The sequence below is a fragment of the Diceros bicornis genome, chromosome 12 (genome assembly GCF_020826845.1).
Source record: "Diceros bicornis minor isolate mBicDic1 chromosome 12, mDicBic1.mat.cur, whole genome shotgun sequence".
Lineage (NCBI taxonomy): Eukaryota > Metazoa > Chordata > Mammalia > Perissodactyla > Rhinocerotidae > Diceros > Diceros bicornis.
The window spans coordinates 50,297,977-50,316,717 of NC_080751.1; the positions used below are offsets into that span (position 1 = coordinate 50,297,977).

Genomic DNA, 18,741 nt, shown 5'->3' on the forward strand with positions numbered 1-18,741 from the left:
CAACGGTGATTTACTGAGAATTCATAAAATGACTAAAGTTTTTCACTCTTCTATCCTTTTTATTTATATTTTAGGCTTCAAAAATACTGTGCACTTTTTTTTTTTTTCACTATTTTGGTAAAAAGAGTCAGACAATGGCATGCAAAAGACAGCAAGGAGAACATGAAATAAGAGGTCAGGTTCAAGTCACAGCTCTGCTGCTACCTTCCCATGTGACCCTGGGCAAGACATTCACCCCTTTAAGTTATAAAACTTTATGGTCTGTGCTGATTGAAAATTTTGGAAGATGGAAAAAAGGAAAAAAAAGGAAAAACTACCTAACACATTCTTGTTCTATTTTCCATTGTGCTCAAATAAAGGGACAAGTACCTAGGATTAATTCTATTCAAAGATACTGATATTAATAAAATATTTCTTCTATGTTTGATGAAAGCTAACTCCATGAATCAGATCCCTCTGGAATCCTATGAACTCTAAGTGAAAAATAATTCAAGTTTGCCTCAACGTCCCTGTATGCTTTCTATGAGAGTTGAGCCAATCTTGCGTCAAGATTCCAATCAATTAATATTTAACTAAATATTCATGAGTGCTAGAAAGTTCAGGCTCATAAACTAGGTTTATAGTGTCAGTTTCAGTAATTTTCCAAAGCGATTGGCTGCCTGGGCTCTGCTGTCCTTTCTTTGTTTGTGTGCCTTACTTCTATCACAGGCACTCTAGGAATTGCAAGGAGCAAGAAGACCTGGCATTGCGAGGTTAAAAAAATAAGATTGAGAGAACTGAAATGGAATCTGATCAAGGAAAAATCCTTGTCACATTCAGAGATATACAGGAAGTGGGTCCCATCATCACCTAGAGGTACCACAGAAGAATGGGATGCCAGGGCTGGACTACTGTCCTGGAATGGTGAGTAGGATGATTGAGTCCACTTTTGCCCACTCTGATCAGTGACTCATTGAATTGGTCTCTTTCAATTACTCTGGGGAAACTGAGGCAGCTTAGAAGATGGGTTAATATCTGCATTCCTGTGTGGTCAAACTTCTGAATTTAGAGCAATCATAATACCACGTACATTTATTCATTCATTCACCAAGGAGGCATTGGGCCAGGTAGAGCAAATCACACAAGTTGAAATGAATGCTCTAAAGGGACGGGGTAGGGAAACATGGTGTGATGAGAGCACCTTCCAGGAGTAACCGAGGTATCAGGGAATGCTTCCCTGAGGAAACTGAGATCAGCAAAATGAGCAAGTGTTAACGGGGAAGAGGAGCCAGCGCACACGTGAGCGCGGGTAGGGGGGTGAAGATTGCAGACAGAGAAAATGTGTCAGGAAGGAGCCGGGCAGGGTCAAGGAGCTGCCTGTGACATGGTGACAGGTTGTTGCCTGTGTATGATGACAACCAGGGGATACGGTGCAAAGGGAGACCAGGGAGTCTGATCCCCCAGGAGTAGGGAACTAATCTTTATCCTCAGAGCACTGAGAAGCCAGTGAAGGCTTTTATGCAGAGCGGGGCAAGACGAGATTTACATTTTGCAAAGATCCCTCTAGTTATGGACTAGACTTCATACTTCGTACAGCCCCAAGCACTTGGGATACAGGGGATGGTCAGAGTCTTTCCACTGGACTCATGGTCAAGTCCACCTAACTCTAATGGGTATAGGAACATTCTCCAATCCACTATTTAATTTCACTCAGTCTTTCTGGTTCCTCTGCTATCCTGTATAAACACATAAACATCTTGTCCAAAAATAGCAGTCCTGAAAAATGACAGACATTTTTTCCTGAATTAGCAAATCTAAGGTTTCTCTTCTCCATAGTGTTTAAGTTGACATTCTTTCCACTTAGAAGTCCTTGCCTCTAGGACGATAGGATCAGCTACATCTGCTAGGTTATCTCTAACACATTTAAGGAACAGATAAATAGGTAAAAAATATACTGAACCTCGAGAACCTCAGTGAAAATATACCAACTCTAAGCATATTTACCATACAAGTTATTTAACTTAGCTTTGTATTTCCTACTCGTGCATATTTTGTATAATGTGAGGCGTACTTTTCACCTCCCTCACACAGGACTCACATCTTATAGGTTCTTTATTCTGATCTCAGGCAACTCTGGGGCAGAGAACTGCTCCAAAAATTTAGTCTTAAATTTTAGTCTACACGTTGCTCAAACATAAACAAACTTTTAAGCCAAGGAAAACAAGGAAAGAGGATTTAGTGCAACCCCAGAGGCACCTTGGAAGGATTCACAGGCAGTATCTGTGGAATGCCAAACATATCCAAATGTAAAGAGGAATTTTTACTTTAATCTGCGCAACACCCAAAGTCAGGCTCTAAAAAATCATTCTCATGTTTGGCATCAACCACGCAGGCCAGGCCTAAAGCTCATGGGTCCCATGTGTCAGCCAAACTGTATTCTGTTCCAACTGCTTATCGGTGGATTCGTGTGTGTTTCAACCCCAGTTCTACTGTCAGTTTGCAGCAAGTCCTTTGACAACTAATTAATTCAATTTTCAGTGCACAAATTTATTTCAACATAGAAGAATAATCATATGGGAAACACTTGAACAGGCTCATTATTGATGGGAAGGACATTCCCGGCCCTCTCCCCACTCCTCTCCACATCTGCCCACTCCTTCCTAACTCTCCCCAAGCAAGTTGCAACCAGAGTCCATAGGCCACTTTGTCTGGTGGGTGGGGCCATTTTATGTCAAAAGGTACTTACTTATGAGCAGTGTTGACTTTTCAATCCCTAGTGCCATGAGGCTGAGGGCCCCTCCTGGTGTCTGGCCATCTCTAGGCTCTTGATCTCTGGGTTTCCCTCTTTCTGCCCCCCAACACATGTGCCTGAGTATGCTAATCCCAAGATTTCAGAGAACAGTGAGGGCCACATTTAGGCCTTATATCTATGTCAAGTGTTTAAATCTAACTGTTATAAGAGTCATAAGCGCTAGTTCTGCTATGAAATGAAGGGTACTTTGATGATTATTCACTATCCCTCATGATGATAGCTCACTCATGAGAAGCAGGGAAGATTGCCAGGACAAGACTGGGTGCCTGGTGAAATACTGTGGTAGGCAGAATAACGGTTTCCTGAAGATGTCCATGTCCTACTCCCCAAAACCTGTGAATATGTTAGGTTAAATGGCAAAGGGAAATTAAAGCTACAGATTGAATTAAGGCTGCTAATCAACTGACCTTGAGATGGGGAAACTAGCCTGAATTATTCACGTGGGCCCAATATAATTACAAGTGTCCTTAAAAGTGGAAGAAGGAGGCAGAACAAAGAACCAGAGAATGGCAGTGAGAAGGACGCAGCCCAAGACTGTTGGCTTTGAAGATGGAGAAGGGGCCACAAGACACCGAATGTAGGCAGCCTCTAGAAGCTGGGAAAGGCAAAGAAATGGATTCTCCTCTAGAGCCTTCAGAAGGAATGCAGCCCTGCCAACACCTTGGTTTGAGCCCAGTGAGACCCATTCTAGACTTCTGACCTCAGAATTATGAGACAATAAATTTGTACTGTTTTTAAGTCACTAAATTTATGGTAATTTGTTATAGCAGCGATAGGAAACTAATACAAATGCCATCAACAAAAGAGGCAATATACAGACGATAACTTTACAGACTGCCTAAATTTGAAGTCTGACTCTACACTTACTAGCTAAGAGAATTTAGGCAAATGACTTAAGCCTTCTGCATCTGAATTGCCTTGTCATGTAAAATGCGGATAATAATAGCATCTAGCTCACATTCTTTTGAGAGGATTGAGTAAGATAATACCCAAAAAGTACTTAGGAGCCAGACCTGATGGCCTAGTGGTTAAAGTTCAGTGCGCTCTGCTCCCCAGGCCCAGAACCACACCACTCGTCTGTCAGTAGCCATGCTGTGGTGGCGGGTCACCAAGAAGGACTTACAACTAGAATATACAACTACATACTGGGGCTTTGGGAAGGAATTAAAAAAAGAGAAAGAGAGAGGAAGACTGGCAACACATGTTAGCTCAGGGTGAAACTCCCCCAGCAAAAAAGTACTTAGAATGGTGCCTGGCACAGAATAAACACTTGATAAATATTAGCTATTATTGTTATTATCACACATCACCAAAACACCATCCTGATTTCTAGCAATTAAACTGGGGAGCAAGCTCTATCCCAGCACTTGGCTCTCTTCAGTTGGAAACTTTGAGTTTCTACCCAGTTCCTTATGTATCTTGCACCAGAACCAGTCAGTTGCTGGTTCTATCTCAAAACTACTCATGGCAAAGCCTTCCTTGTGGGACTCAGTAGGGTGCAGAAGGGCGAGGCACAAGTGATCTCCCCTACTCTTCTCCTGCCTCTCCCACTCCCACCCCACAGTCCACTCTTCCTGCCAAGTGCTGCTCAGGAAGAAAAAGTTCCTTGCTTCCAGTTCCTCAAACAACGTCTCCACCATTTTCCCCACATGCCTGTTTTTCTCAAACAACAAAATAGCGCTGACCAACTGACACAAATATGATCAAACTTTACAGGAAGGATTAAGTCCTTCTCAAATCTTGACATTGCTATATCCGGTTGGGCTTGGTTTTCAGATGAGTTCACAAAGGTCTTCTTCTGGAATTCCCACATATACCTACCTACACAGCATTATCCATAAGAGGCAAAAACGAAAAATTCCGAACATCAAGAATAAAACAATTAATAAATTGTGGCAAATTCATATGATGGAATAACCTTTGGTGATGTAAATGTGAACCACTACAGCCACACACAACTACACAGATGAATCTCAGACATAACACTGAGTGAAAAAATATGCACTATATGATTCATTTACATATAGTTTAAAAACAGACAGAACTGATCTCTGGTGTTAGAACTCAAGACAGCAGCTCCCTTTGGGGAGGCAGACGAGGGTAGATCTAGGAAGAAGGGGCTTTGTGGTGCTGGCAATGCTCTACTCTTTGACGTGGATGGCACTTACACATGTGTGCTATCATTTTGGGATAATCACTAGGTTATGTGCACCTTTGATCTGTATACTCCTCTGTACGTAAATTCAATTTTACTTCAATTTTTAAAAAGTTTAAAATAAATGCATATAAAATGACAAAATCAGTTATTGGTTCAAAATTTTCGTTTTCATCCCATCCCTAAGGCGTCACGAAATGCACACTAAAATCCTCAGATTGAGTTCCTTTTCTTCAGTTTTCTACCACTTCGCCTTTTTTCCCACACCATTAAATGGGGATCAAAACCTTCATCTCATGGACTTGCTGGGCAGGTCAAATACAACAAGGAATGCAAGCTACTTTGCAAAATGTTCAGGGCTTTACAAAGGCAAATAGTATTATTCCAAGAGAAAAAAGGTAACTCCTGTAATATAAATATTCATGGAACAATCCTCGGACAGGGATTTAGACATTATTAATATTTTTTTCTCCAGGCAAAACTCCAAAAAATATATTAAAGAAACATTTATTGTAGTCCTTCTGTGTACCTATGTAGATAAAGAGATGCAACACTGGGTAGTGTCATGATAATGGTAACTACAGGAAGCACAAAAGAGAAACCTGCGGGAGGGTCCGCGGGGGGGGGGGGGGGGGGGGGGGTCAGCCCTGAGCAAGGTCCCCCCTATAGTCTGAGAGATCATTTGGGGAAACTGTCAATTTGAGTACCGACCATTTCCTTGTATTCTTGAATAAGTTCAGACAAGGTACTTATTGAGTACCTTATTAAATATTGAGATTGGGACCAATCTCAATTATTAGTGCTATAAAAAGCTTAAAACTTCTCCCTAAAGTTTTCACTGTTAGTGTAGTTTTATGAGTTTTCTTCCTTTAGGGGTATTATGAGAAAGTCCAAACAAAGGGAATGAGCTTACACTTTGTTGTTGATGATGTTAATTAGGAGAGAATACTTCAAGGAACATTCCACCAACTCTCCCATCTTTGTAGATATCATAGCACATAGTTTTTTTAAGACTCACAACCACAGGGACAGGAAGCTAAAAACTGGGTAGAGATAACGGACATGTAGCACCCTCTTCTCCATGGCACAGACATCACTTAACGCTGCTTCCTATCAAATGACCCAGAGTAAACGTGAAGGATTCACTTCTCGAGAACTTTGAAAGTGGAACCCACCACTTCAATGTGAATTTAAAGGGCCTTCCCTATATTTAGAAAATATCTGGCATACTATAAGCTCACTTGATAAATATAGAATGCATTTGAATTATTCTGTCTTTTAAAAAAACATTTTCTAATTTGCTTCTTTTCTCTTCACCACATTCCTAGGAAGAAGATGATGGAAAGGAGGGATAGTTAACGCCATTAGATGAATTCAGTCCCCTTAACTGGTTTGAGACAGGACAAAACTAATTCTTCCAGAGAAACTAACCACCATCCTTTGTAACATCAGGACACCATAAGATGATGAAAATAGCCACCACCAGGGAAGAAAAAAGACTGGATGCGTGTGAGCTCTCTCGATAGATCTGACATCCATATCCTGAGTAAAACCAGACTTCCTTCTCAAGCTCAAAGAGAGAGCACTGGGTACACTGTCTCCTGCAAAAGTGCTTCCTCCTTACACAGTACAGATAACAGCTCCCCATTTGGCAAAGCAATGGTCATTTGTGCCAATGTTATCTAACAACAAAAAGACATCAGCAGCTAAAGAATGCCCCTAAAGACCTCTGCCTTGTGGTTCCATGATCAGTGCCCGTAACACCCATTATGATTAACAAGGATAAAGACAGACATTTTACACAAGTCAAAAGAGTCTCATTGAGCAGCAAGGAGTTGAAAACAAACTTTACGGGAAACTTCAATATTTATGTAAAGAATGATACTGAGAGATGATTTAACAAAGCTCTGGAAAGCTGAACAGTTTTGAATTTTGCTCATTTGTGGAATCTCCTGGCCATAACTTATAAGCATGAACACCTTTTCCGATATAGAACTAAAGATAGACACTGGGGATGCACCTGTAACCTAACAGTGGCAACTCTTCAACAAATACATTGACAGGGCAGGTGAATAACATCTATATGATGCAATTATGAGAGTAACCTGAAGTGTTAATTTGGACTTTCTAAGGAATCCAGTATTATAAAGTGAAGTAAAAGTTCAAAGAATCAAAAAAGTGACTGCAAAAATTTGTATATAGGAAGATGAGGCATCATTTGGTCTTTTCTTTAGCTCATGGAGCATCCATGATGCGACCCACAAAACTGGAAAAAGGAACACCATAATAATAAGCTTCCACGAAAAGCATGAATGAAATTATAACTACAGAAATGAGTATTGCCAGAATACCCTGGCCAGGCTTTTTCTTTTTTTGTGAGGAAGATCAGCCCAAGAGGAAGACTGGCCCTGAGCTAACATCTGTGCCCATCTTCCTCTACTTTATATGGGATGCCACCACAGCATGGCTTGACAAGCAGTGCGCCGGTGTGCACCTGGGATCTGAACCTGCAAACCCCGGGCCGCCAAAGCAGAGCACATGCCCTTATCCGCTTGCGCCACCGGACCAGCCCCTGGCCAGGGTCTCTCCAAACCAATACTTGACCAAGTGGCCAGCCACGTACCACTGATATCCACTTGCTTTTAGTCCCTAGTAGAGTACAGAGCATAATCTTGGCTATTCATCCATAAAGCTCTGTCAGAGACCATCCATTCACAAGTATCAACTACCTTCAAAGACCTTGAAGATCCATGATATTACCAAAGAAATCTTCAAAAACAGCAGGATGGAAAGACCTCCACATCCTACCTGATACATCATTCTCTACCTGATTCTCTACCTACCTGATTCTCTTTCCCTTTGCCTCCCACATTCAATTAGGCAAGGTTTTTCATTTACAGTAACTCGAATTCACTTCTTCCTCTACGTTACCTGCACTACTACACTCATCACAGAGACATCCTCCAATTACCACTGGTTCTAATCCATTTTAGATACTACAGCCAGAACAATCTTCCAAGGCAGATGAAAAATCATAGCATTCTTCCTACTTGAAAGTTTCCTTTGGTTTTTTTTGTTACTCTTTATTACAGAAAATTTCAAAAATATAAAAAAGTAGAGAAAATTGTGTAAGAAACCTCCATGTACCCATCATCCAGCTTCAATAATCATTCCCTCATGGCCAATCTGGTTACCTCTATACCTCAACCCATTGGTTAATTTCAATCAAAGCTCAGACATTATATAATTTCACCTGTAAATACTTTAATATGATTCTCCTCCTTACATAACTGCAATGCCATCAGCACAGTCCCCAAAATCAACAATCATTCTTTTACATCCAATTTCCAATCAATGTCAGCGTTTTCATGATTATCCAAAAATCATCATTATCTTTTTCTTTTATTTGTAGTTTGTTTGAATCAGGATAGACACAGTCCAAATATTGTGATTGGTTAATGTTTCTTAAGCCTCTTTTAAATGATATTTTTTTAAAAAGTAATGGAGGGGGAACCTATTTTGTTTTATTGCATCTTTTTGGAATTGTTTTATTGAAATCTTAGTCTTGAACTTCATTTTTAACCAATCTCTAAAATCTTTTATTACCACTAGGCTTTATCTATATCAAGTTCCAATCAAATCATATCCTAAATGTGGTCAATGTTAAATATGTCCACAAATTCTTTGAAATTTCTCCCTTCAAGCAGTGCAGCTTAATTCCACTCCCTTTGAGGGTGGACTTGACTTAGTGACTCACTCCTAATGAGTAAACAAGGTGGAAGTGAAGGTGTGTCATTTTCAAGACTAAAGACTAAAAAGGCACTCTGGCTTTCTCCTTGCTCTCTCCAGTGGGGAATCACTCACTCTGGGAGAAGCCAGTGGCCATGTTGTGAGGACACTCAGGCAGCTCCGTGGAGGGGTCCAGGTGGAGAGGAAGTGAAGCCTCCTGCCAAGAGCCAGTGCTGGAGCTGAGGCCTGCTGCCAACAGCCACAGAGTGAGTCATCCTGGCAGTGGATTCTCCAGTCCCAGTGGAGTCAAGTCGAGCCACCTCCGCTGACTGCAACCTCACGAGAGACTCTGAGCCAGAACTCCCAGCTAAGCACCTCCTGGATCCCTGACCCACAGAGACTGTCAGACAATAAATGTTTATTGTGTTCGGCTGCTAAGTTTTGGGGTGACCTGTTACACGGCAGTAGATAGCTAATACACCATACTTGCTGACATCACCTCATTGCCTTTCCTGGAAATGCCCTTCTTCCCTAGTTCTTTGTGCCCAAATTTAACCATCTTTTCAAGCTCACAAACCACCTTCTCCACAGCCATCCCTGGACCTCCACTTCCCCAGCACTCCAAAATCTGGAAACAATTGCTCCTTCCTTTGATTTCCTATAGAACTTTGCACTTGATTCCAAGTCAAGCTGTCTAAAACCATTTGTCCAAAGGTAAAACCAATTCATGTAACACTCACCTGCCTAAAATGTGTAGTTTTACCATTACAGTTTTACTAAAGTAGCTCTTCCTCAAACATGCCAGGCACACTTCTACCTCAAGGCCTCTGCCCCACTCCCACATATCTTCATGGTTCATGCCCTTACCTCCTTCAGGCCTTTGCTTAAATGCCACCTTCTCAGCAGGGCCTTCCCTACCACCAGAGCCCTCACTCATTCCCACCCCACACCCACCCAGCACTCCCTGTCCATTATTGCAGTTTTGTTTTCTCCACACACTCATCACAATCTAACATATGTTTTCATTATGCCACTTATCAATCGTCTCCCCATCTCCAGACTGTAAGCACCAGGAAGGCAGACATTTTGTTTAATTGTTCAGAGCTACATCCTGAACCCTAGGACAGTGCACAGTACATAGAATGTGCTCAATAAAAACTTGTTGAATAAATGATCAAGACTGTAGCATTTCATATGCCACATAATGGATATAAAACAAAATATTTTGATATTTTAGGTGTCTTATGTCTATAAGCATTTTAAAGAGGCTTAATCAACCTCCTCTTTCACTAGATAAAAACAAAACAAAACTGTGAAACACCCTAAAGTAGGCGATCTTAAAACAAAGATAACTTTATAATTGTTACATTTCTCAAAAGTAGCCAAAATGGTCCTACCATATGTGCTTCCTTGGCCGTTTGATTAAATATGATTTAAGGTGATCATGTCATTACCTAATTTCAATGGGCCAACTGTGCCCCTTCTTTTGCATCCCTCTCAAATTAGAGCTCTTCTATTATTTTAAAATCTCCTTAAGAGCAGAACTGGATCTTGTACATCTTAATACTCCCTGCAGTGCAGTGCCCAGATAACAAGGCAACCTATATAAGTTTCTTAAGAAAAATATCAGAATTATTAGCATCTTAGGCTATCTCTTCTCCTTACCCAAAAGCACCCAGTACGCACTCCCATATACACATGCCTGGAACAATGCTATCCTAAGAAGCATCTTGATTCAGCAGATGAAATCTCTGAAGCAAATTATCCAATGTCTTTTATTTTCTCAAAGCCAAGTTAGAGCTGAAACCTTAGCCTCCTCTTTGACTTACAACATTGTTGTCTAAGTTACACTACTGCTACCAAAAAAAGAAGAAAAAAAAAAGGTTGCCCCTTTATCTGACATCTGACATATGGTTCTTACTAACAATCCATATATACATAACATAGAGGGTCAAATTCTAACAGTGGATGGTGATATTTGAGATGAATGATGTCGCTTGTAAATTACTTCACAGTTTATATAGGTAATAATGCTAAAAAAAAATAATTGCAATAAACAGTAATCTGACTCTTGATTGCCAAGGCATAGTTCAACACAGAATCGGTCTTTGTTTTTAAGATCCAGAACAATGCTGGAAGAGAGATGTCTGGCTATGATATCATCAAAGCTTTATATCATTTCAAGATACACAGTTACATTCGTGTTCTGGCACAAAAAAAACCACTCCTATCCTTTAGAGGAGAGGTCAGCAAACTATAGCTCATGAGCCAAAGCTGGCCCAGAGCCTGTTTTTGTATGGCCCACAAGCTAAGAATGATTTGTACATTTTTAAACAGCTGGAAAAAAATCGAAAGAATAATAATATTGGGTGACACATGAAATTTATATGAAATTCAAATTTCAGCGCCCATAAAGTTTTATTGGAGCAGTCACACTCATTCATTTCTGCATCATCTATGGCAGCTTGTATGCTACAATAGCAGAATTGAGATGCTGCAACAGAAACCATATGTCCCACAAAGCTGAAAATATTTGCTCTCCAGCCCTTTGCAGCAAACATTTGCCACCCTCAACTCAGGGCATGGAGCTGCGTCCTGACTGCCTTCATTTAAAGTCTAACACTTATTCTCCTTATTCTGGTTCCATTTAAATCCAAACACATGATATTATTCACTTATTAACTGTGTGACCTTGAACAATTTACTTAACCACTCTGTGCCACAGTTTCCTCATCAGTAAAGTGAGGTTAATAACAGTACCTACCTTATGGGATCACTGTGAGTTGTAAATTAATAATACATACAAAGCATTCTGAAACAGTACCTGGCATACAGTAAGCTGTTACTGAGGATTAGTTATAACTACCACTCCTTGTTGAGAGCTGCAGGATGTTTTTTCCAATTAAAATGCTAGCAAAGTGGTTAGATTTCAAACTAGCCCCCCAAATCTATTTATCATAGCAGAATTGAAATATGAGACAAGAAGAAGTGAAAGCAAAATGAAGCAAAACAGAAAGAGGATTAAGGAAGGAATAAGAAGAGACAGGAAAAAGTTACAAGGACCCCACTCAGCAGAGAGAGTAGGTGGCCTATTCAAGGACGAAGTATAAATTAGGATAATTTCATCTATAGCAACAGATTAAATAACTTCTGTGGGCTCACTGGACACTAATCACCATGTGGAAGCTATCCTTAGAGGGGGAAAAGCATTCAGAATTCCAAGCCAGCGACTTAGAAACGAACCGCTGGGTCAAGCCCATTTTTAAGTTGAGAACTTCCTGTATTTTACATTCCTAGACAAATGACAAGTGATAGTTGCAGTAAATTCTGCATCTTGTTATCCATGGAGAGTAGCTAATTAAAAGGGAACAATTTGTGTAAGGACCCTGTGCAGCCGAGGGGCTGCTCCTAAGGTGACCCAGAGGAGGAAGGGACAATCATTCTTATACACAAGTTCTCATTTTGTTCAGAACAGCACCTACTTCCTAACGCTAAGAAAAAACTGTGTTCCCATAAATAGAACACAAGCTCATTCACCAAAAATGGACCTGCATAGCAACTGGGAGGTAAACATGGTGTTTATAGAAGATACACTTAACCTGCTACTAAGGTAGAGAAATTTTCTCTTTTCAAGGACTCACTTTCGTTTGAATACCTTCTCTGCGCAAAGCTGAGTTCCTATCTTTTCCATATATCTTTAAGAGTCATACTCATTGTTTCTTTTTAAATTATTATTTCAAAACTCTAGAGCACCCCCCCCTCCAAAAAAAAAGGACTTTTTAACTCACAACTCCACCACACCAAACAGCTATCTTTATTTTTCCCTTCCAACCTTGATCCCTATAATCCTCATCATTACTGTGGTTTATGCTTATGGTAAATCTTCCCTGCAGAGGCTAAACACACATATCAAATATTTTTAAGAGACTTGATGTGTAAGCATAACATGTAAAACCTTAAGGAAAGGAAAGAAAGACATTATTATCCAAGTGATTTCTGCAAACTGTGCAGGAAAAGGAGGGTGATTGAAAGCAATGCATCAAAGAGATAATTAAGATGCTCCCAGGCTGGAGGCAAGGTCAAAACTACTCACTGAGAATGTATCTTCTGGGCGAGTCCTACAGAAGGCTTCGGCTTGAGGGTCAAGGTCATCTGAGCCATGGGACTGACTCTCGGGAGAGTGTCTGCCTTCTTAGATGAAGTGTGCTTTGCTGCTTGCTCAGGAGGGACCCAGGAGGAAGCAGCCCCGGGACTCGGCCCTCCAAAGACTGGTGATGAGGTGTCCTGGGCAACTGTCGTCTCACAGGCTTTGCCTTTGGTCCCTGGTTTACATACACAGAGCTGAGGCCGGAGACACATCCCTCCGTTCTGGCACGGTGGAACACAGCTTGCTGCAGAAAAGACAATACAAGACACAGCTTTGAAGAAAAGCATTGCAGACTTCAGTAATTCTTCCAAAGGCTTAACAGTAGCATCAGGATGTTCCCCAATAAAATAAAACCATCCTTAAAGACATGACGACGATGATGGTAGCTAATATTTATTAACAGCTTCCTATGTGCCAGGCACTGTTTTAATATATAGCAACAAATTTAATCCCCCAGCAACCGTTTTAAGTAGACATTTTATTTTGTCTCATTTTACTGATGAAGAAACAGACACTGGGATTATGTAATTTGCCAAAGGTCACACAATTATTAGTAAATAGAAGAGCTGGGATTTGAATCCAAGTGAACTGGCTCCAAAGTCATCATTCTTAACCACTTTACTATAGCTGCCTCTCAGAAATGCATCACAAACACAGGGAGAACTTAAGAAAATGCTCTGCCCTTCCTTTTAAGTTGTGCTCTGTGGCTTAAGTATAAATTTTAGGTATCCAAACAAGACATGGTAAAAAACAAAAGCCCAAGCCCACTCCCCAACCCCCAAAAAAGCTCAACTGCAGACTCCACCTTGCACAAACTATCAGGGTGTGGAGAGACTGCTTAGTCCAACCCACATTTTTTTTTTTTACATGAGAGAAAACCAAGGGCAGAAAGGTTGAGTAACCCCATACACACTTTTATACTTAAAAAAAAAAAAAAAAAAGCCAATACACGGTACACCATGGCTAATTTTATAATGAACGGCAACCAAAAAGAAACAACCTCTTTATCTCCTACTTACTAGGATGTGCGTACTTTCAATCACCAGACTTGTGGCCAAGCAGAGTTTTAAAGTGAGCAGGGCTCTGGGTCATGGGTAAGGGAGGGACTTTGTCATAGGCAAAGTCTCATGGGAGTTTAGATGTTACTGACTTAAGTTTCATTAGGTTAATGTCATAGGCCTGTAGACCTCATTCCTTCAGTCCTTTATTTGTCCAAATACATTTATTTATGCCAACCTATTGCTATCAGTCCACTTTTGACTTAAACTCTTGGTCCTGAGGCAGATCACAATACTACATCTCCCATAAAATTCAATGCAAGATTCAGTCCACAAAATAATTCCAAATAGATGAGGGAAATGAACCAGAGACGAGGCTGAGTTATGGAAGAGCCAAACAACAAAGACCTATAAAGCCCTGAAACCTAATGATTTTCTACAAAAGAGAGAAGACACTTTTCCCATCTTTCTAAAATACAATTCCTATTAGTTATAGCAAATAATGATAAGAAATGGATCTCATGTGTCAGAATACTAGGGTGACAAATTTTCCAAAAGTTGGGAAGGATTCTTAAAAAAAAAAAAAAGAAAAATGCAGCCAGCTCCCTAGATGACCTTGGGGTAAGTTACTTAACCTTGGCCTCTGTACCTGTATGTGTTTGGGGGCAAGGGGAGGGCAGTAGCTGCTTGTTCTAAAATGGTCCCCAACGGCTCTTCCCATATTAGGCTTCTAGAATTCAAAGTTAAAAGCTATGCACTTCTAGAGTTCATGATTCTAATTTATCAGCATTTTCCTCGCTGACTGATGATCATCAGGTCCCTACTCGGCCATGGTTATTAACGGAATTCACAGGAATGGAAATGGGTTCCACCCAGAGAGAGCAGAAGTGGCCACGAGCAAGGACTGGACTGGACTTTCAAAGCTGAGCCTCTGCCAGGATCACCCCCAGGCACGTTCATGTGTACATTCTCTTCATGCTTTTGATTAGAAACATGTTTCAGTTTAACATCTGAGAATGATTTCCACTCCTCCTCCCTCCCAAGGTGTACTTGCAAAGCCTACTCATCTACCAGGAAGGCTGCACAGAGCAGCTTACAAAAGCTGGTACCTAGATGGAGGCCACGGACTGAAATCTTCCAAAATACCCCTGAGAATATGCAACAAGAACCTGTCTATAGAAGGACATGGATGGATCAGAAGTGTAAAAGGGTAGTGACTTTTTTTGAACTTTTCAAATTTTGCATGTGGTTGGGTAAGGGGGATAGGAAAGAATAACAAAAGAAACAAAACTTTAAACTCACAAAAATTTTCTACTGGAAGAAAAAGAACATGTTACATAATAGATTGACTATATACAATACCACCCTTTTCCAGCAAATTTTAAAAGGACAATAAGAGAATGCAATTTTCTCTTCTACCTGCCCCACTTAGGCTGAGGCAGCAGCCCCCTGGAGCCTGCAGACAGGAGAAGCTGGCTGGAACAGAGGGGGACAGATTCCCTAATTGCCAAGGCCCTCACATGACATGAAAAGCAAAACTCATGTCCTGCAACCACATTTCACCAAGCCATTTTTCCTACGATATGCGGACCTCATGCACTAGTGGTCCTCACGTGGCACTTCTCAAAGTGCAGTGCTCAGACCAGCAGCAGCAGCATCACCTGGAAGCGCTTGAGAAATGCACTTTCTCAGGCTGCCCCAGGCCTGCTAAATCCAAAACTGGAGCCCAGCAATCAGACTGCCCTCCAGGTGAGTCCCATGCGCACTCAAGTTTGAAAAGCACTGACATACAGCATTCCAGAATTGGCACTCTTCCACCAGCAAGTTTTTGAGGATTTGTATTTTTATAATTGCAAGTTTGACGTTTTCACACTATAATAGTTTTTTATTTTATTGATTTCTTGCTGTGATAAAAGTGTTTACCTTTCTCTTTTATTTTGAATGCAAAAAATTAAAACCTTTCCATGGGACCGAATTCTCAAGATAATTATGGGTCCCTCCCAAAAGTTTATACATTTGTCACCATCTACTTCATGACCACGTAAAAATGTGTAGGCATTTATGCGAAAACTGTTATTCTAAGTGAGGTGTTGAACTACGTGCAATATTAAAAATAAATGTTACAGAAGTACTTTAAAAACGTTTTTTTCCACTGGTTGATTCTGCATTGGCCTGGCCAGATGTGGTTCAACACAATGAGTAAACACTACATCAAGATCTTATCAGTGGGCTGGGCAGTGGTTCTCAGGCTGTGCTGCACATTAGAATTACCTGGGGAGCTTGTAAAACTCTCAAAACCCAGGCCTAACTCCAGGCCAATTGAATCAGAATCTCTGGGGGAGGGGCCCAGCCATCAGTATTCCCTTTTTCTTTCTTTTTTTTCTTTTTTAACTCTCCAGGTGATTGCAATGTGCAGCCAAGCTTGAGAACCAGTAGGTTAGGGAACAAAATCCTAATCCAGACTTGCTGACAGACTAGTCTTCCCAAAACGCAGCACTTCGAATTTTTTCTCCATCATTCAAAAACTTCCAACACATTTTAGCTGCCCATGAGATACATTCAAGACCCTCTAGGGCCGGCCCCATGGCTTGGCGGTTAAGTGAGCGCGCTCCGCTGCTGGCGGCCCAGGTTCGGATCCCGGGCACACACCGACACACTGCTTCTCCAGCCATGCTGAGGCCGCGTCCCACATACAGCAACCAGAAGGACGTGCAACTATGACATACAACTATCTACTGGGGCTTTGGGGGAAAAAAATAAATAAATAAAAATTAAAAAAAAAAAAAAAAGACCCTCTACATCTGGTCCCAACACCCCTTTCCACCCCCACTGCACCCTGGTCCATCCCTGCAGAAGCTCACCACTCCTCACCTCGCACACAGGGTACTCTGCCCTGGAACACAGGCCCCTCAAGCTCTTGTGTATCTGAAACCTCCTCCTTCTCAATGAAGTCTTTCCCAAATGCCCACCCACCCCTACCAGGATCTTTTCATCATCTGAACGCATGTCCCGTTTTCATCATTCACTTCACATTCCACAGGTACTGTCACACATCATTAATCATCTTTTAACAAACTTCTCTCTTATTTCCCGATTATAAACTGTAAGCCTAGTTAATTGGCTTGTGCAGAACTTTTCGTAGCCTAGGATGGCAGCCTGAGCTCATCTTGCTTGATTAACTGACGTGAAAGTGGAGCCACTCCTTTCCAAAGGATGCTGGGATTTAAGGACATTTGTAACAGGAAGATAATCAATGGGCTCTTAATCATTACGTAATAATGTCTACACCTCCGGACTTGGTTTGCATGTTGTTCGATCAAACAGTCTCCAATCCTTCAAAGATGTTTTTTAATCAAAATTAATATTAAAATATACCCTGCTAATATATTAGGTCTGAAGTGGCATTTAACAGTACGTTGTAGTTCCCCGTTAAAGAAACAGTTTTAGAAGCCCAGACCCAATGTGTTCTGAAACTCTGAAGGGTAGTGACACTGTGAAACAAACTGGTCAAAGACTAACAGAACAGGACATCACAAATGGCTGGTAGGAGCTGTGACAAGTTACTAAACTTCCAGTACAAAAGCGCATTAAGGGAGTTAGCCTAAGAAGTGCAGGTGCAGTAGAAAAAAAGAGCTTCTGAGAGATACTCAGTTTGTGAAAAAGAACCAGAAAGTTCTGGGTGGGGAGGACGGGACAGCCACAATTCATAAAGTAGATAATCCAATAAAAGTACTTCTGCACCAGATAAGCACAGGGAATTAACCCTGTAACTACCCTCTCCCTCCATCCGAAACATAGAACAATGATTTTTTAAAAATTTTTTTAAGTTAAAAAGATGGATTTCCATGGCTGGCCAGGATGGAATAACTGTTACCAAACAAGCCTGTTTGCCATAACCTACTAGAAAACTGCATGAAAGATGTGAAACAACTGTTTTCAGACACGGGGCCACTGGCAACCAGGGACTGTGACTCCTAAGAGAAGGAAATCAAAGAGGTGAGCCTACGATCACCCCAACCAGCTGCAGGAGGTACTTTGCAGACCACGGTGCAGGGAGGAACCAAGCTGAACACCATGGTTTCCTGAGCTAAAACCTCAGGGGGCTGAGCGGCTGGAATCTGCAGGTCAGAGTCCTGGAGAGGAGAGAGCTGAACAGAGAGACAGCCCAGAGCTCTGCAGAGGGTGCCCTGAGCCTTCGCCTGATACTAACCTGCACAGCCATAGGGTGAAACATCATGGGGCCAAACTACCCAGGACCTGTAAGCTGCAAATTCCCAGTCCTGACCTGCCACAGTCGGGACATTCAGTAGAGACCCCAGAATTAAACTCCTTTTAAGAGGAGAGCAAAACCTCAATATCAAAATCAGGCCAGAATAGTGCACAAAAGAAAACTAACACACAAATCACAGCTGTGAACACAGATGAAAAATACCTAAACAAAATATTAGCAAATCAAATACAGCAGTATTTCAAAACAGAAAAGCAAGCAGAATTCCAGAGATATAAGGATGACTTTAATGTCAACAAATCTATCAATGGAATTCCCCATGTTAAAAAATTAAATGAGGGCCGGCCCGGTGGCTTGGCGATTAAGTGCGTGCGCTCCGCTACTGGCGGCCCAGGTTCGGATCCCGGGCGCGCACCGATGCACCGCTTCTCCGGCCATGCTGAGGCCGCGTCCCACATACAGCAACTAGAAGGATGGGCACCTATGACACAACTATCTACTGGGGCTTTGGGGAGGAAAAAAAAAAGGAGGACGATTGGCAATAGATGTTAGCTCAGAGCCGGTCTTCCTCAGCAAAAAACAAAAACAGGAGGATTAGCACGCATGTTAGCTCAGGGCTGATCTTCCTCACAAAAAAAAAAAAATTTAAATGAGAATTTATCTCAACGAATGCAGAAAATCTTCTAATAAAAT

The 18,741-nt window shown here is 41.4% G+C and overlaps 1 protein-coding gene across 9 annotated transcripts in view; it reads right to left on the bottom strand.

Moving 5' to 3' along the window:
* The window catches only part of LTBP1 (latent transforming growth factor beta binding protein 1), a 381,680-nt gene that overhangs the window by 323,326 nt on the left and 39,613 nt on the right, over positions 1-18,741 (bottom strand). For all 9 annotated transcript variants that reach the window (XM_058551457.1, XM_058551453.1, XM_058551456.1 and 6 more), the window contains exon 3: positions 12,769-13,066. In XM_058551457.1, the coding sequence (XP_058407440.1) occupies positions 12,769-13,066 (298 nt within the window). The remainder of the gene's footprint in view (positions 1-12,768; positions 13,067-18,741) is intronic.